General features: G+C 35.2%; 1 protein-coding gene across 1 annotated transcript in view; it reads left to right on the forward strand.

The window, feature by feature from the left end:
- The window catches only part of EYS (eyes shut homolog), a 1,174,088-nt gene that overhangs the window by 721,730 nt on the left and 431,234 nt on the right, over positions 1 to 21,124 (forward strand). Inside the window, 2 exon segments of the mRNA XM_006211933.3 lie at positions 7,769 to 7,959; positions 13,307 to 13,398. Of these exon segments, the coding sequence (XP_006211995.2) occupies positions 7,769 to 7,959; positions 13,307 to 13,398 (283 nt within the window).

Consider the following 21,124-nt stretch of genomic DNA (forward strand, 5'->3'; position numbering starts at 1 on the left):
CTTCATTATAGGAGATGTCTTTCCCAAATGCAGACTGGAGCAAATCCTTGATCTAATGCTCTCACATACATTAGACCAGAGCAACCTTGTTATTGCCAAGGTACTAATGAAACTGAGAGGACCAAGGAGGCTAAAATATATTATCCAATATTCCACAATTTTAAGTGACAAAGTGCATAATTAAACCCAGGAATACAAACTAAAATTGTGTCTGTTGCAATTACAAGTTCATGACTGATGCCACCCTAATTTTATGGGTAAACACAGGGCAGTAAAGAAGTGAGGTGACTTCTGTCAGGTAACTTAAGTGGCCAAATTAAAACAAAAACTAAATCTTCTTGCAAGTCATGACTTTGCCTGCCGTTAACATTCTGATTCCTAATCAGTACACTAAATCAAATCTTTTGTAGTTATTTTAGAATGTTACATAATGCACAGTTTTATAGTGTGATACAGAATTTGGGTGGTAGGTAAACAAAAACACCTTCAGAGATTAGAAATGGAAATTCACATTGCCCAATTTATTTAATGAAGTTAAGTAAAACTTTAGTATGCCAGTCAGAAAGGGAGCCAGAAAATAAAAAAGAAAGAAAATTAAAAGGCAATCTCAACCATCAGTATAAATGCAAATATCCTAAACATGAGTTCTTACAAATGAAATTCATATGTGTACCCACATTATAAGCAAATGGGATGTATTTCTGAGATGATATGAAGGTTTAATATTAGAATATTAAAGTTATTTACAATGTCATCATATCAATAAGTGAAAAACTGATAAAATTTAAGATCTGCTAAAAATTTCAACAAACTACCGAATAGGAGGAAAATTCCTTTTTTTTTTTTTACCTTTTTTAATATTACTTGGTATCTTTTTCTCTGTTTCTCACAGCTTTCCACCTGACATTCTTTGTTGTTGTTGTTGTTACACATTATTGAGGTATGGCCTCTACTGAGGTGTCATTTACATATTACATTATATTAGTTTCAGGTGCAGAACACAACAATTCAACATTTGTATACACTGTGGTATGATCACTACCATAAATCTGTTACCAAGACGAAGTTCTACCGCTTGCTGCACAGCAGGGCAATAAATTGAGGGACAAGATATTGGGACAAGGAATAGTGGCTTTATTTAGAAAGACAGCAAATCAAGAAGATGGTCCACTAGCATCTCAAAGAACCATCTCACTTGAGTTAAAATTCAGGCTCCTTTTATACTAAAAGGGATGGAGTGTGGCTGGTTGCTACAAACTTCTTGTTACCCAAATCCTTTGTTCTTGCATCTGTCCACGTAGGTCTGGTCACAATGCTCTTATAAATCTCCAACAAGACTATTATTATATCCTGTTCTGAAACTTTTTATCTCTATATGAATGAAAAAGCATTATGAATTTAAAGGTCAAGCCTGGGAGACAGAGCATTGAGAATGGGCTATTATGTACGTTTTAGGCTCTAAGCAACATTCTTTCACAAAAGGTGCAGAGCCAGCATGACTAAGCACAGGGAACAGAGCGCAAAGGTTCGAGCAGAAGAAATAGATCCAACATGGAGTCAGGTCTGCTCTTCTCTTTCAAATCTAGTTGCCGTTTGTCACCACACATAGTGTCAATGAAAAAAGCAATCAACATAATCAATAGCCAATGTAAGAAGAAATGGAAAATTTTATTCGAGTCAAGCTGAGGGTTATAATCCAGGAAACAGCGTCTCAGAGAGCTCCGAGAACTGTTCTGAAAAGGTAAAGGGGGAGGCTAGTATATGTATGATTTTGGTGAAGCGGCACGCGCAATCAAGCACTCATCTTGGTACAAGGTTACTGCTATCCTTAAGAAGCCGAAATCTAAGTCACTGGTTCCAGTACTTTTCTAAGTATATAAAGATGCAAGAAACTGAATTCAGAAAATTTTCTCGTGAAAGGATCTAGTTATCTGAAGGCCATTCTGCCAATTTTCTCAGAGCACAAAGTGCCTCCTCCTGCTTGTCACTCAGAACTATTGTCAGAGTTTCGTGTAGGTTAGTGACTGCAGGGACTGATAGCTGGATTCTTGCAGAACTGGATGGTGGGCAGTTATCTTTATGTTTTAATCCTTTCCCTTTTGGTCTAATTTTCAACCAAGGTTTGGGAGGCATTTCATGACCAATTTGTCTGATGGTGCTGGGAATGCTGATTCCCAGGTCAGGCAATGATTTCTTGATAGGCCACTCAATGTGCTGTTACTGGACTAGGCTCTGTTAACAGTAACCAGTCTCTCATCCTCTTGTCTTACTAGCCTGTTAAGGTCCTAAAAATGGTTCCGTCTTGTTGCTTCTTCCTATATGTAGAGTTGCACTATTGCCATCATTGATCTTAGATAATGCTATATATTTGACCAATGGTTTCAAGTCACCTGGCTATCATTAATTTTATTGGAGGCTCAGTCCACATTTGTTAATGCAAGAAACAATAACCTTGCAAAATAGGCAGAATACAAGTAATATGGCTAGTAACATAATAAGGTCAGAAGTAAATATTTGAGCTAAGAACTTCCATGAGGTGCAGCCCAGGATCTCCCCAGGATGTCTGACCGGTCTGTTCTGGTCTATCTTTAATGAATATAAAATATTGGCATTGTACGCAAAGTTCATCAAAGATGCCTGCATGTACAAGGCAAGTGGTGGGTCATTATGACCCCTTACAGGATTGAGAAACAGGTGTTGTCTTCTAAGGAATTACATGGCTGGTGCCAGAAGGAAAAATGATCTTTATGGGCGAGCAGGTATTTCTGCCCTGGGGGAGGTCTGGTAAGTGCACAATTTCAGATGACTAAGGCTCTTCCCTGGAGAGGTGGGAAGAGGCCCACGTGGCCAGAGAAAAACTTTTATGTTTAAATTTTTTGCCTTGCCTTAAAATATGAATTTTATTCTATCAATCTTTTTTTTCTTTTTTGTGATGAGGGCATTTAAGATGTACTCTCTTAGCAACTTTCAAACATAAAAATAAAAAACATGCCATACAGAAGTGTTAACTATGGTCACCATGCTGTACATTATATCCTCATAAATGATCTACTTGGTAACTGAAACTTTGTACCTTTTGACCCCCTCACCCATTTCACCCATTTTCCGCCCCGACCCCTCTGGCAACCACCAATCTGTTCTCTGTATCTATGAGCTTCCTTAATGAGTTAAATGGTATCGCTTATAAAAGAACCAAACATTCCACTCAAAGATGAAAGCTTAAAAGCCTTCCCTGCAAAAATTAAAACAAGAGAAAGAATCTCATCATTATAATTTCAGTTCAATGTTTCTTCTGATGGTCCTAGGCAATATTACAAGCTAATAAGACAGTTTAAGAATTAGAAACAAAAGAAAGAAAAATCTCATTACTCACAGAGGTTACAGTGTTGTTAAAAACAGGAGAGTTCAAGGGTTGCTCAATATACAATAGTCGCTTGCATTTCAATATGTTCAGTGAATTAAATATATAATACTACAAAAAACTATTTAAAATAGCAATAACTTCATAAGGTTGCTGAGGTTAACCTAAGAAAATATGCACATGACCTTTATGAAGAAATGTACAAACCTGTATTAAAAATGTTCCGGTAGCCCTGGTAAAATGGAGACAAGTACGTGTGCACGTATAGGAAGATGAAGTGTCACAAAGGTATCACTTACCATTTTTTCTGTGAAATCAATGGAATTCAAATCAATGTTTATTCAGTGTTTATGTAACTTAAAAGGATGTTTGCACACGTTACTGATTGCATTATTTGTATCAAAAGGCACAGGGCAAACAGCAACACAGTCCTGAGGAACGGGACTATACAGGGCTTGTATTACCTGGTATCGAGACTTACCCTAAAGCTGCACTGATTACATCAGCATTTGATCAGCTTGGGGTTTTCGGCTTGTCCAATGGAATCAGTAAATATCCTGGAAATAGACTCATGTACAGGAAGCGGGTGTGTGACAGAACTGGGAATGTAGATGAGCTTGGGGAGGGTGCCTGCTCTGGAAGTCATTCTAGAATAATTGGCACTCCACATTAAAAGTCAAAGGAGAAAGAAAGGGCTGGAAAGATTCCACACAGAGTCAATACTGAGCAGTTCTGCCATCAACAACTGGCAGCAAGAGATGTTTTTAATCGGCAAAGGGGCATGATTGGATTTGTGTGTTACTTCCTATCCTTATACGTGGCTATTGAAGGAATGTTTCCTGATCCCCTATTTCCGATTGCTGGTGAAAGGAAAACATTGTGATCGTAGGTGCTGCACGTCCTTTCCAAAAGACCGCTAATTGCTTTCAGAGAAAAATCCATTCAACTATTTGAGGAGTTCTCTCTCAGCTTTCCTTGCAGTCACTTAAACCTTGCAATTTCTTATAGCAACCTCTGTAGATCGTATTTATTATACATTTCCTCAGGCTATACTGAGTCTGCCAATCTTAAACTGCACTCTCTGGCTTTTCATTTCAGTGTTTGTTTTGTAAACATCTTTTTGCATTCTATGATTAATATTTGCTTGGTAAATTGTGTCATTGACTTCGAATCAATTTGTGAAAATCTATGAAAGGAACAAATATTTCATAATTTATTGTGAAATATGCTTAGTTCTCACAGAAGCATTTTCAAATGGCATAAATCTTTAAATTGCCTGGAAAAAAAATCAGCACTTTAAAAAGCACGAGTAAAGTATTTAACAAACCTGGCACAGTAAACAGTTGGTAAATGTGAATTTTCTTCCTTTCTCCTACTTTTTTTGTAGATATTAAGCTAACTGAGATGAATTTAAATGGACGATGTAAAGTTAGATTTTAAAGTGAATTAAATACAATTGATATAATGTGGAACTCTGAAGTATTAAACACAGGAAGTATTGGTAATGATAAAATCCAAGCTCCTCTTTCTAGAAATAATGTAACTGAAGAGAACCAAGTCACATAGAATTTCTGCAGCTAACATGTGGTTGCCACTCTGCTCACTGGTAGACTCAAGATTCAGGACTCAACACAGTCTTCTAAATAAACAATCTAGGATTTCTTCCTATGTGAGTTATATCTGAGTTATACATACACATCTTTTCTCAAATTGAAACTGTAACAGAAAATTTTGCACGTGTGCACACACACACACACCCCTACGTATCACAGATGTCCACTAATTTTTCCTAGATATTATTTCCAAGACATGTGAAATAAAGAGCCATTTTGCATTTTAGTTGTGAATTATTTCTTAACATTTAATTTGTGCTACATACTCCAGAGATCAATACATAATCACTCTTTCTTTCAGTGATGAGTCATAGATTACACTGATATTGACCATAATCTACTGGAAATATGGTCAAATAATATATGTCTTTTTTAAACTATCCAGTCATTATACAGTCATTACCCAACTAACAAACCTTGCAGAAAAGCTTGGTATTCAATTATTCTCTCATAAGATTCCAACTTTCATGTTAGATCTTACATATAATACACTAACTACAAAAATGACTATTCTTTAAAATCTATTCAATATTTTATGATCTGCTAACCATAACACCAAATAAAGATTCAAGCTAAGAATTCTTTACTTTTTCTATTTCTTTTAGTAAAAGGAAATTGTGCTGTTGGAGTAATTGTTCATAATGTGTCAAAGAATTGAATATTATACACATTAGTTTTATTTGTTCTAATTTCAATATTTATTTATTCCTCAGACTCTGTACTATTAATTTCTTCTAAAATATATTTATTCTATTATTTTTCTAATCTATTTAAAACCCTTCTTTGTGCTGGAGGGGAGGGCAGGGTTGCTGACTTCTGATTTTTCACTACAATGGCTTTGAAGTTTTCTTAATTCCTATGCATTGGAAGTGTATGGGTCTCTAGACACTGGAAATTCAAACAATTTTGTGTCAAAAAAATTCACCTGCCCATCTAGCAACAATCAAATTTCAAATAAATTTTTATTGATTTGCATACTCAATATTCACTGTTAGAAATGAAGGCAAGAACCACCTTTCAGAACGGGAAGCAGAGGCAGAAAGTTAGAGATGAAAGTTAAGGTCTCCAGCTTGAACATGTAATTGTGCACTTTGAGTCTTTCAATCTGACAGTCAGCTACTAGCCAGGAATCGAGGTATGAATCTAAGGAAATACTGACGTACCCATTTCATCTGCTATGAACCCATCCTCATAGAGGACATGTGTGGGTTTTTACTAAGAGCACTAATCACATGACAGAGCCACTTAATTAAAAAAATTAATCCATAGAAATACATTTCTTAATAATAATAAAATTGAAAGAATTTTTTATTTAGATGTTGTTGATTGGACATATTTTTTTTCTAAAACATTTAAAAATATATAATGTTTTCTTCATTTCACCTTTGCTGTGTGCATTCATGTTGTAGTTTTTGTCCAAAAATATTTTATGCTCTTTCATATTTTGAACTTTAAGTAAAATAGATATTTGTCTTCATTCCCAATTCATTCAAATAAAGGGATAAAACCTTTAAAATTATTTAATGTTATATGCAAGCGTGTTGTAATGTGCCATCAACATCACCATTAAATTGTACAAGGAAGAAATACTCATCTCTGTAACAAAACAACTAAAACAATTTGAATGTCAAAGTTGAAAGCATTGTTAATATTTTTAATCTTTGAGCCACCTGCTAATGAATTTCTTGGTTATAAAATAAAAATACATATGTTTTTATGTCTACAAAACACAAATGTTTTCTGGCAGTATTTTGAACCTTATTTCTACCTAAAAAGAAAACTTTTCTTTAAAGTTTAGCTAATTATTTCCTTAGAGTTTTTTACAAGTTTGAAAATGTTGCACAAAGAATATTTCTAAAGCTGTGCTGAAACTTTAAAACAAGAAAAATACTCCACATAGAATATGAACTCTGTAGAAGTTTTAAAGTATCGATTTTAAAAGAGTTACCCTAAGATGGGCAGCAAACTAAACAGTTTCATGAATAATCTCTTCTATTAATTGTAAAAAATAAACAATTTGGAAGTTTTAAAAGAGTTTGCAGGTGTGTTTGTGTCACAGAAGTAGGCACAGAAGGACGAGAAAGCAAAAGAGATCCAAAATTCACAGGAATCTCATCAACCCACAAGGATCAAGTGTCTATCAAAGAAAAGTAATTTTAAAAAATAATATAAAATAGTTAACTTATTCAGAGACATGAGCTACCTACGTTTCATTAACCATATATTTATAAATTTAAGAAATTAAACTGTCAAAGTATTTTGCTCAGAATATCTTCATATGTTACTTGAAAGATTGAATCTAATTAGAATCATTCAGAATGCAAAAGAAAAACAAAGATAACATGAGAGAGAGATATTTTTTAAAGCTAAGATAATATATTGTTTTTACAAAAGGGTGACAATTCTTTGACTTCCCAATAATCTCTTTCAGCCTTCCATAGCCACCCAAATTAACAATAATGACATAAATTATAATTCATTCTAGCACCTTATATATACATTGAATAAGGACATCTTTAGGAAATGATCCTATTTCTGTTGACCTGCAACATAAAATCTAAGTAACAGTACTTGAAGATAAATCATCTGGACATCCCCGTCTTCCAATGAAATTTGATCACAATGCCCCAGTACATAGAAATTATGACAAGCCACTATGACAGTGGTGAAGCAGATGTGTGTCCAGACTTGTAAATAAGAGCCATTTCAGAAAACAGGCTAATGTCATAATGTGAAACCCAACTATTGAACATTTAGTCCCAACCTAAATTGTATTTTCTCTCTGACTCCACAGATTTCAGCTGTGTTTGTTATTATGGAGATTCCTATCTAGAATTTTGGAATGTGTCTTTAACTCCACAAAATAGCATCTCCCTAGGATTTCAGACCTCTAGTTCCCATGGACTCCTGCTCTATGTCAAGCAAGACTCCAATTCAGTAGATGGATTTTTTATTCAATTATTTATCGAAAATGGCACTTTAAAGGTAAGTCAAATTTATTTATTTTTTAAATTTATTTATTATTGTATTATTTCATTTTGGCCAGGGGATAGGCAATTAGGTTTATTTATTTTTAAAGGAAGTACTGGGGACTGAACTCAGGACCTCATGCATCCTAAGCATGTGCTCTAACACTTTGAGCTATACCCTCCCCCCAAGTCATATTTATTTAAAGTGACTTCTAGGAAGTTGTTTGGATTATCCACTTTAGCTGTTATTATCAGTATAAAATTTAAACTTAAATATGTCTTTTATACTCACCACGAGGCTGTGTGCCCTGCTTTTGTAATTTCTTCCTGTTCAGTATATACTATTTATATATCAACGTTAAGTAGCATGTACTTTGAATAACTTTCATTCTCTTCTTTTTTCCCTGTATTTTCAGCTTTTCTTCCTCTTTCATGTTTCCCAAATTCTCAACGATAGTAATTGCTACAATTTTTATAACTTTAATGGCAGATGTGATCTAGGAACCCCTGGGGAGCCACAGGATTCTTTCAAAGGGTCTTTATGATAATACTAAGATGCTGTTTGCCCTTTTCATTCTCATTCCCATAAGTATACAGGAGACTTTTCCAGGTGCTAAATGACATGATATCCCTCTGATCACTAATGTAATGTGTACTTAATACATTTTTGTGTTTTAAAAATGTCTGTTTTAATTTTAATATTATATAAGTTGGTAGACATAACCCAATAAACAAAAACTCTTTGGGACCTTCCATAATTTTTAAGAGTGCAAGGAGATTCTGATATCCAAAAGTTTGAGATTATTGATAGAACTCTTGCCAGTCTTTATCACAACCTGCTTTTAAAAGTCCGAGATGACACAGCTAAATTTGGAAGCCAGTTTTGAATTGCAAGTGCACGCTCTTTTCCCAACCCATTCTACCTTAATGGATCACTTTGTATTCCAGTTCTAAATACTCAGATTAAAGAAGTCATCAAAATCATCACTGCAGTAAGGTGATAAATTCAACGCAGTCTAGTATATGAAACATAACAACTGTATTTTTGCCTACCATTTTTTAATGATGTGATTTAAATATAATGTGAGTTTCCATTAAAGTATGAGTCATACTCTGTACTTTAACTAAATCAAGTTATTCTATTTTGATTTTCTTTATTCCTCTTTCTCAAGTAATATAACACATACGGACGATTTAGTACAATGTTTGATGTCATAAACAAATGTCAACCAGATAAAGCACATTAGTAGCAGTAGCAGTGTTTCTATTCCTTCGTCCATTTTAACTCATCCAGTGAACATTCATCTATCACCAGTCACTTTGCCAGTTTCTGAGAAGTCAATGGTAAATAAAACACACTTTGGTCTCATACTGCTTTCAACTGATTACAGATCATAGTAAAAACAGATGAAGCTAGAACAAGAAAATAGAATTATATAATGAATAGAACACTATAATGAACCATCAAACATCAGCCTGACCTTTTAAGATAAGCTTTGCTGACCTCTACTCCATGCATTTTTCTCAACTTACACCAGAAATTTCCATTAGTCTTACAAGCAGAAAACATACAGAGACCAAATTTTAAAAATTATAAAGCACACATAATATTGAGCCCTGGTTACATTCAGCACGTTTTTCTGTTCCTAACTCAGATTCACAACTGAGTGTGTAACTCAGCCAACCCTTACCACTGTGGACACCTCCAGTCAGAGACATTGCAAACATCACTGGAGATGTGTAGAACCGTGGGTGAACATCTGTATGAAATCAGGGATTGCAGGGATTCTTTTCATTCTCAAATGGATAAAAATAAATTCACAACAGGTTGTCAAGTCATTTAGGAATAATTATGAAACTGTAAGAGGTGAAGAGAGGCGTAGAATGCCTTTCCTTTGGGTTTTATGACAGAGAAAGTATATACGTGGATAGTCTGTAATTACTGTAATTACTATCATTTATTGAATTGCAATTATGTGTCAGGCTCCAACCTAAGAAAATGTATTAAGGTCATGGACTCTGAAGCAAAAAAAAGGTCAGAGTTTGAACTCCAGTTCTGCCACTTCGGGGCTCTGAGACTTTGTAAGTTTTAAGCACTCTGCTGGAGTTTTCTCACTTATAAAGTGAGAGTGTTAGAGCAGGCAGAGAGCTAGATATGAGCAGAGAAAGGGGAACGCAGGCCAAATGGCAGGAATTGGGCAGAAAGGAGGGGAACAAGCCAAATGCAGGAAACATACACTGTGTAAGCACCAGGGGTCCCTGGGCAGAGAAAGAAAAGCAGGAACCTCTGGGTGGTTAAGCAGTTACACATTTGGGGTGACAAGCAGCCCGGAGGCCAATAAAGAAAGATAGAAGGAGGAATCTCCAGTGTCAGAAGGTAACCTTTTGCTCATTATGCCCTCATTGCAATAAAAAATTAGCCCAGCAGATTAGACGTGCCCAGCAGATTAGGCTTACCCATCATGCACTAATGCCATGACACTTCCAATCCAGGCTAAATGAGGAAAAAAATCCCTCCTGCCCTCAGGAAGGCAGAGCTGGGATAAAAATCAGGGATTATGACCCCACACCCTTCCCTCCCCAATGAATATTCTGCCCATTCGTTTTTACACTCTATGTAACCAATTACTGAGGAACACAGGGCAGCCGCTCACCTGAGCCTGCCTGCGCTCATCTTGAGAGGGTACTATCCACCCCTTAACAACTTTACTTTCTTAACCTCCATGTCTTGTCTCTGACTTCTTTCTGAGATGGTACAAGAACCTGGACACAGGCTACATCTACCTGCAACAAGGGCAATAAAAGTTGGTGTGAGGTTAAAATTAGTAAATGGATAAATATCTGTGTAGTAAATGTAGTACCATGAGCGAATAGGTAAGAGCGTGTAAACCCACAGAAGGATGCCCAGGACATATTAATCCAATCTGAGGGGTGGGTATTTCTCTCTGCACCTCACAAGTAGCCTACGAACAGAAGGAGGCTCTCAGGCTGTTTGGTATTATACATGCTCTTCAAACTCTTTTAAGGATGGCAGATCAGGAATTTTTACTCTGTTGTGCCAAGACAAAATCCCTGTTCTTTCCACTCACATCACCATTTCTTTTTAGTGATTTAAAGGAAATTTTAATGTCATTCTAACATGATGATTTTAAGATTTTCCTTATTCCATCATGATTTTTGAGACTATGCTCCAACTTCCTCATCTGTTTTAAAAGCATAATCATATATGGCCAATACATTTACATGCAATTTTCACAAAAAGATATATTTATGGCTGAACTTTTACCATGATCGTAATTTAAGACCCATTCAAATTCTAGAAATGAAGAATTGTTACTCAAGTGTTTTTAAGGAAATTTAAGGTTTAAAGTTAAATGTATCAAAATTAATTTTAAAAGATATTTCATTGGCTCTTTCTAATAAAAAGGAGGGAGGTCGATCCATTGCTTTTGGGGACTCAGACGTCAGTCCTCATGCTTATTAGTTGTGCCGCAGATCACTGCGCCTCCCTGCCTGCGGGCAAAGCCCTTCCCCTCAGATTGCGCTTCTGAATAATGGGGATAATAAAAGAATAGTACCTGCTTCACACATTTGTGTTTGCTTGCTTGCTTTGGTGTTTGTTTTGAAAGAAAGCAATCAGTTGAAACTTGTAAAGTACTTTAAAAACCCATGGCAATGAGTAATCACTGAATCTCAATAGCTACTGCTTTTGCACATATCTTAAAGGAGCTGTTTATACTAACAGAAAATTTCAAATAAAATTAATGGAATTGTCCATTAAATATTTTTAAATGTTAAACTTTGACATCCCTGAAGATAATAAGAATTAATAAGACTTAATTGTACCTGGAAAATAATTTTCTAATATATTTGAAAAAAATAAGGAAATTATCACCCCTGCCCCCCCATACACATCCATTGTTGGTCAGCAAATTAGCATTTAAGCCTAAATAACTATTTTGACTAACAACATAGATTTCTAAGTGGTAAGCATAAGAAATAACTGAATTGTTATCCATGCTGCCAAAACTTACTAAATGTACTATCTGGTCACCTTGTTTGTATACTAGACACAGCATAAAAATGCAATAAACTAATGCTGATTTTTCACTTAGTTACATACACATGGCTTGAGAAGAATGTATAGACAAATTTTATGCAACTGACTTTTAGGCAAAGTGCACATAGATGTATTTGTTTTTGAAAATCTCAATGCTGTTTAATGTATTTCTTAAAGGGAACCTGCAGTAGATAATTTTTATAAAGGAAAGGAACTGTTTTTGTGATGACCAACTACAAAAATTTAGATATATAGCATTATGCTTATCTTTGGACTACAAGTAGAAAGATTAGACACATCAATTTAATGTAGCTGAATACCTAGGAGTTATGAAACACTGTGCAACTGTGTTTCTTTAACTTATATGTGGATTACAGATCTCTTGTAGATACATTATTCCGGGGAAGAATAGCCACGATAGAACTGATACACGTTCAGGTGCATGCTGTTAAGAAGACGAATAAGCCACTGCAGCCCCCTCGTGAAATTCCCAGGGGTGTCTGGTCAAACATACCTACTGTAGACACGATTTGCTCCTTTTAAAACCACCACTCAGTTGATCCAAAAAGTAACAATCCTACAAATGGCCATAGGCTCCTTTAGGCTTTGAAGTTTAGGATGAATGGCTAACTTTCTTAATCTTTATTTTTCTTTCTTTCTTTTTTCTTTTTTTTAATTGAAGTATAGTCAGTTATAATGTGTCAGTTTCTGATGTACAGCATGATGTCCCAGTCATGCATATACATACATATACGTATATTTGTTTTCATATTCTTTTTATTAAAGATTTTTACGAGATATTGAATGTAGTTCCCTGTGCTATACAGAAGAAATGTGAACTTTCATAATCTTTAAATTTCCCTTCTGTGACATTCATATCACTATCTAGATTGTATTCACTGGTCTTCGCATTGTCAGTCGCTGGTATCTAAAGAAAATTGCCAATTAAACTCACTCCTGGACAGCAGAGGCAGCTTCCTTTCTCAACCAGGCTCCCCAGAATACTGGAAAAGAAACCAAAAGAACGCACATGCATGTACACGCGCGTGTGTGTGTGTGTGTGTGTGTGTATACCTACATATGGTGTTTGCATATGTATATAGTATGTATATATTTATTTGTTTCAATTCTAGCACGTAATAATGGCATACCATGAGCTGTCACTTTTCTTTAAGTTTCAGATTTCTTGTCTCTCCACTACACTAAAAAATTACTGGTAAGTTGTAAATTCCAACACAGATATAAGTTATTAACTTCACATTGAAAAACTGTTTGAGGAAAACCCTTTTTTTTTTTCCCATAGTACCACTTTTCCTGTGCTGGTGAAGCAAAATTGGAAAGCATTGACACTACTATTAAAGTAGATGATGGACAAAAGTATACACTGCTTATCAGGTAAGATACACATTTTTTTCACTTTATCTCAGAAGAAGCAAACTTTCTCTGGCTCTTGTTCTCTTTTTTTAATCGCAGTATAGTTGATGCACAATGTTATGTTAATTTCCGGTGTACAGCATGGTGATTCAGTTATACATATACACATATATATTTCTTTTTACATTCCTTTTCATTATAGGCCATTACAAGATATTAAATCTTGTCATTTTAAAGTGGAGTCAATTCTGATTAGTGTTCACATGTACTTGTACATGAATTAATGTTCTTCAAATCATTCTGTCTTTTGTATATGTCCTAAAACAGTACTGGGGAAAGAACGCTCTAAGGGTTCTTTTATCAATGAATTTACATAAGCAGATTTACAAAGAAGCCATGAAAGCCTCATATTATTTTCCACTTGGAGGAGTTGTAAAAACAAATTGGTATTTCTTTTGATAAGCAAAATCAAATATATTCATTATAGAAAATTTGGGACATCTAGGAAAGCATAAAGAAAATTTAAACGATCCATTATATCACAGTCAGTATAGAAAAATGAACATATATTATTATATTCTTAAAAGCTGGTTTGAAATTGACTGTACCCCTAAACCCTCACAAACCTCTGGTATAATTTTGCCAATCTGTTAAGTGAGAATGACATTTTTCCTTAATTTTCCTTTTATATTTTCATTGAGGTTTAATTTTTAATACAGATTTAATGCTTATGTATTGTGTGTTTTGCCTCCCTCCACCTTTTTTTTTAATTAAGTGATACTTAAAAACACATACCACCATCCTTATCCAGTAAATGGACTAAAGTAAATTATTCAGTTATGATAATAGGTTATTATTTAGTGCAAATTGTTATCTATATAAAGCCAAAAGAAGAAGATGGCAAAGCGGTGAAAACAGAGACTGGGAAAGAGGATAAAGGAGAAATCTTAAGGTAAATTTTACCCTCTTTAGGCCAGAACTACCCAAATCCTGTCGTCCAGAATACAGATTCTTACAGACAATCAACTGAAAAGCAGTCTATGGTCAACTGAATTGAGGAAAGGCTGCCTCACATACGTTAAAAATGCACATGAGTCTTTTAAGACTTCTGAGGTCCTATTTAATACAGCCTCACTTTATTTGTTTAACTCAAGACGTGGGCACAGAACACTTTAATGCTTTTCTTCAGCATTTTAACCTCTTAAATAACCAATGTTAAGGGCAACACACTTTGGGAGATGCCATCCTAGCCACGGTGATCCTTTTCCCGGGCAGAGAACCATCATCTGGAAGGAAGGCAGGCAAATGAGCCCTGGGGCAGCAGTAAGAACCATATCACAAAAGATGTATTTTGACCCTTCAAGGAAACAACAAAGACAGACGAGACGTGATGGGAGAGACAAAGGAGTGCACCAGAAGATGCTGTTCTGGGTTGGGGTGTCTTGAAAAAGGGTTAAAAATGAATTGAGAACACAGTAATCATAGTTACAGTTTATTAAACACCAATTATGTGTCAAGTAGTAATTCTAGGACATAAACAAATGTATTCATTTCTAAGAACAATTCTAATTATTAACTTTTTATCATATTTTTCTTATTATTTTCCAGATGTAGAACTAGGAGATAGCATAAATACAGAGAACAGCACAGTTAGAAAATGACACAATTCCAAGGCTATTTTTACTCTAAAACCTTTGAATACATTTTAAGTCATAGGCACTGTGATCCATGATGTAGAAACACAGTATAATTTGATCTTATTTTCTCCTACCCTTAAAGAACTGCAATCTGTTCAAGATAAGACAAAGATAAACATTTTTGTTAGATGACCTGCCCTGTAAAAAAATAAAAAAAAAACTAACAGCAGCAAGACTAATATTAATTAGCACACTTTGAACAACTACCGTGTGCCAGATGCTTTATAAACACAGAGCTGTAACTCATCATCGTGAAACTCACGATGCCCACTGCATTGATTTGGTTGGGCTGCCACAGTCATGTACCACGGACTAGGTGGCTTAAACAACAGAAGTTATCGTCTCACAATTCCAGAGGCTGGAATACTGCGATCAAGATATTGGCAGAGTTTATTCCTTCTGAGGCCTCTCCTTTGGCTTGTGGATGGTTGTCTTCTCCCTGTATCTTCATACCATATTCCTCTTTGTGTGTCTGTGGTCCGTTTCCTCTTCCTCCAAGGGACATCAGTCACGTGGGATTAGAGCCCACCTAACAATTTCATTTTAACTTCTCACCTCTTTAAAAACCCTGTTTTCAAACAGTCACATTCTGAAGCAAAACTTCAACATACGAATTTAGGGATAATGTAATTCAGTCTATAACATTCATTTTGCACATTTGGAAGTTAAGGCTCAGAGAAGATAGGCATCTTTCTCAAGCTCACATTGCTGTCAGTAGGAAGGCAAGGTTAGAACCCAGATCTCCTGCCTCCTGATCTGTTCATTTTTTCTACTATGGCATGTTTAGTCTGTGTTTTACAAGTTACTACACACTGTTTAAAATGTTTTTTAAAGAAATACATTCAATGTAAAACATTATAACATCCTAAGAGTACCTGTTTTCACTGTCCTCATCACATGTCACTTTTAAGGGTATTTAACAACAAAAAAGTCACTTTTCTTAATGTTACATAACTGTGATTTCTTTTTCTGTTTTTTTTTTTTGCAATTTACACATGTTGTTACTTTTTATTTTTATCAAAAAATAAATGACAGCCTGCCTGTATCTGGTCTAAATTATCTAAGTTCAGAAATATTTCTTCACAAGCCTTGGGTTTGTTTCAAGTAATGGAAAATTTATAGCAATATGCTTTTTTCCTATTATTATCATTCATAGAGAACAAGAATGGAGATCCATTCATTTTCATTTTCTACACCTTTACTGCTAGAAGTACAAAGGAGAACATTTTCAATTTTAAGTTTAACTCAATTCATGAATGCTGTGGCCATAAATTTTTTTTTTTTTTACCATTAACGTACTCCTTAAAGTAAAGGTAAATGGTATGCACACACTTCACTCCCAAGTCTACACTCTTTCATTTTGTTTCTGTTGGGTGATGACTTTCTCCTGAATATGAAGGAGAAACATCCTTCCTCACAGGCTCTAATGGAATGGTGCGGAAAATGGTGCAGCCGTGCTCAGCCCACGATGAAGGGCTCTCTCAGAGTGATGGAAACAAATACCCTCCGTGAAAAAGGAACTGAGAGCTCATTATTTTTTACAACAAGGAAAGACAGGATGTTCTGCAGCGTAGCATGACCCTTTTAAAACAGAAATGTGTGATTGCTTAACCTAAAAAGCGGGCAGGAAAACAGTGAGTACTTAAATAGGGGAAATACACACTGGCATACTAAGGAGCTAAAAGCACACGTATTTAAACTCTTGTAGTGAGAAATTAGCTCATCTTTTAATGAACGGGAAAGTACAAATGGGACCAAGAGGTGACTTTAGACAGCTAAACAATAGCATAAGGTATATGAAGAGGAAAAAAATAAACACCAATAGGTAAGCACCTGTCACCCCACTCTTGAACCCACGCCCCTCATAGTACCCTTAAGGATGAGGTGCTCAGAGAGCTTGAGACAGCGGTGCATGTGTTCCCCGGCAGATGCAGATCCCAGTGTGATGGTGCACTTTACCCATGTCTGTTAGTATATTTAATAATTATTATTATTCATAGGTTTTATACAATATACACTATAACATAACACATGTTAACATAATTAATATATTAACATATTAATGTTAGCATAAATAATATATTATTATGTATTAATATACCAAATGTTTTATGATGACCATCATATGCATTGTAATATCATATATTCCATATTATAAAATAATTATATAACTAGATATTAGCATGTTGGATTATTATAATGAGTTTGCATTATATAGCTATATGGATTTTTTTCCTCTCTAGGGTCCTACATAATATCTACTTCAGTTCTTAAAGAGAGATAGGATTTGGAATTCAAAGATAGAAATAAATTAGATTCATCTCACCTCCTCAATTATGGGACTTTAAAGCATTTTTTAAGCACCTACCAATTAAAAATACATCCCTGCATTAAAAACAAAACCAAACTTCACTTGCTATCTTAGTCTTGGGCTCTCAGACTACATCCTGATGTGTAAGTAAATTGCACAAACTCTATCAGTTTGCATAGAGCTGTCTCATGGATAAGGTGGTAGTTTGGCCCTTTGATTGAGGGTAGGCAGATCCTATAGTAAGAGCTGTAAAGAACAAAAAAAGCTAGAACAAATAAGAACATCTTCCATTACTCATGAAAGAATCATTTACCAGTTACTGTTTATGTATCGTCATGTGGACATGCAATAAATTATACTGAGTTTTAAAAAAGAGCAAAATAGTTCTATAAACAGTGAATGAGACTTAGGAAGACTGACATTTACCAACAAAACCCACACACTAACAAGTATGTCCTCAGTGATGCGGCACTAAATGCAAAGCCCACACCACACTGCATTGCTTCTGTTGGATGATGATGAGGGTGCTCCTTAGTGAGAAATAGTACCAGAGAAGGAGAAGAAAATAATGTGCACTTGAGTCAATTGGACAGGAAAGAGTGAGAATAAGGTCTGCAAATCAGTGGCAGTCAGGTTGTATAGGTCATCAAAAGCCACAGTAAGAACTGTGAACTGCATCATAGGTAAGAGAGACCTACTGGAGAATTTTTAACTAAGGGAACAGGTAATGTTTTCAAAGACGTGTTCCCTTTCCTTAATAGAGTAGATTAAGCTACAGAACAAAGTAACCTCTAAATGTTTGCCCTTCTCCAGATCCCCTCTACAGTCTTCCTCTCTGCTCTGGTCCTTTGAAATTGACCTGTCATGGGTTCCATTGTGTCTCCACAAAATCTGTTTTGAAGTACTAATCTTCACTATCTCAGAATGTGACCTTATTTGAAGATAGAGTCTTTAAAGGTATAATCAAGTTAAACTGAGATCCTTAGAGTGGGCCTTAATCCAGTATGGCCAGTAGCCGTAGAAAAGGGGGAAGTTAGAACACAGAGAGAGATACACACAGAGGGGAGACAATGTAAGACACAGGGAGAAGGTGATCAGTTACAAGCCAGAGAGAAAGACTTGGAACACTTCTTTCTCTCATTGACCTCAGAAGGAACCAACCCTGCTGGCACCTAGATCTTGGACTTCTAGCCTGCACAGTTGTGAGACAATAAATGTCATTTATGTAAGCCACCCAGTTTGTGGGACTTTTTTGAGGCAGCCCTAGCAAACTAATACAGACTTCCTTGTCCTCTGTCTGTCTCTAGGTTTCCATTAATGGGGACACTGGCAGGAAATTCTAGAAACAAGCAAATGGCAACAGGGTGTATATTCTCTTGGCCTTTGTGTGGATGTCCCAAGGCTGGCTCAGTCCCTCTCGTGCAGATCTCAGCTCCTGATTGATGACTCCTTTCTTCCCGGTGGCCTTTACTCACAGAAGTTGTATCAGAATAGCTATGTTGTGGTCTAGGAATACCATACTATCCATGTGGCTCTAGCCCCTGACTACATCTTTGTGAAGAGTTCATCTGTTCAACCTTTTTCAACTTATGTTAGTTTAAATGTGTTTTTGGCTGAAAACGTGAGTCTCCTCCAGTCAACACGGCAGAGAATGGGTGGACGGTTTAATGGGAGGAAAGGGGCAGACCTAGAAGTGGCATGTCTCATGTTTGTTGGCATTCTATTGGCTAGAACGTTGTCATGCAAACACTCTTCTTGGCAAAAGAAACTGGGAAAGGTTTTCTAGCTCTGCACCCAGGAAAAAGAGAAATGAGCTGAAACAGTGTGTAAAAACAAGATAAGAAATATTTCTAAAAGAGAAAGTAAGATAATTGTCTACCTTTAGAGATAAAGACAAAAAATAATCAGTAAACAAAGTTCATAACACTTAATAGTTTAATTTGAAGCACAGTATTTATGTTCCTTTTAACCTTGGCATTGCTTATATGAAGAAAATAGAAATTAATATATATACTATTTACTTATTAAGTAATTATAACTTACTCAAAAATACATGCAATTTCATGTTACCTGTTATAAATACTTGTTTCATTCCATTGTCTTTCTATGACTAAAATTATCCCAGCAGATAACTGTCTTACCTAAAGTGTGGTTACACAATGCCAGGAACGATAAATTATTTTATCTTCACACTCTAAATCTTGATCTTCTTATCTGTTTGAGTGGTAGAAAATATTATGAAAATGAAGCAGATGTGCATTCAAAACATAGAGCAGTTTGAAATAAATAACTTATTTTATACAAGTGTGTATGTATATATTATATGAATTATATATAATTATATATTATATAAAAAGACATTGTTATATATATGTACCTACACATACACAAAGACAATTGGAACATTGTTATTACAGTAAGCATCAAAGTTTTGTGCTTTGAAGATATTAATAAGGCCAAGGTCTTGACACTTGTCAACCAGAGCAGGAATGCTTTGGCTCAGAGTACCAGAAAAACCAGTGAGGTAGAAAAAGAAAGAAGTAGACCATTTAACCACTTACCAAAAATTAAAGGTTTTTTTTCTCTAATGAAATGTGCACATTATTTCATTAATCTTTTCATTAACCACTGTCAGTAGCACCAAGCAAAGCATGCCAATGGAATAATGATTTTACTTCAACTTAAATAAAATAAAGAATGAACGATTGATTTTGATTCCACAATAATATTTATAGACTCAGCAAAATGTGCTTATAACCTAAATCTACTTTTCCTTTCTTTTTCCCAAGGTATAGGTATATATTCAATACAAAATATAGAAAACAGAAGCAAAATGTTGTCATTTATTTTTGGAAAGAGAATTTTAAAGTGTAATCCACGTAAGTCAGTTAATCCAATTAGGAATTAAACATTTTTAGAGTTATAATTTTTGACTTAATTTATACAAATTTAACTTAATTTATACAATTTATACAAATACTCTAACAAATTGATTACCAATTACCTTTTAGAAACTATTTTAAAACATTAATTAAAATAACTAACCATTTAAAAGTAGGATATTTCCCATCATTTTACTTGAATACATGAAAACATATTACCTTTTACAGAACTACTGAAATTAACTTTAGGAAAGGTACTGAGCGCATGGTAGCTACGTACACGTGTGTTTATGGAGAAGGTATCACATCCAGGTGTTTTACTACACACCTGAGATACAAAACCTCAAAGTACACAAAAGACAAAAGCCTGAGTCCTTCTCTTTCAGAAAAAAATAATAATTTTAAAATACATTTTAAGCACTTTTTAAAACAAGATAGTATTATAGGCTAGAAATAGACACAATCATAGAGTCGGGTTCTTCCTTCCAAATGCATGCTCTTAGTGAGTTAGAAGTGATGGCTGAGTCACGACAATTCAGTGATGACTACTGGGGCATCGAATGCATGATTCTTTAGAGGCACAACTATCTATGGAAGCAAAAGCTATGGGAGCATCAATATAGATTTCAGTAGGTGACCATGGGTCTCCCATGGTCTTTAATTTGCCCTGATATCTGCCTTGATTTGGATGCTGATTTGTGCTCCCTCCTGATAAGAGAGGGACTAATATGAAGACTTAGAGTTGGAAATTCCAACTACTTGAATTTTCCTGCTGCTGAATATACAGCATGACTCACAGTCTGTCTTTCTGGCTTCCCTCAGTTTCCTCTTAACTTTCCAAGAAGTAAACTCTGTCT

This window comes from Vicugna pacos, chromosome 8, assembly GCF_048564905.1.
Source record: "Vicugna pacos chromosome 8, VicPac4, whole genome shotgun sequence".
Taxonomy (NCBI): domain Eukaryota; kingdom Metazoa; phylum Chordata; class Mammalia; order Artiodactyla; family Camelidae; genus Vicugna; species Vicugna pacos.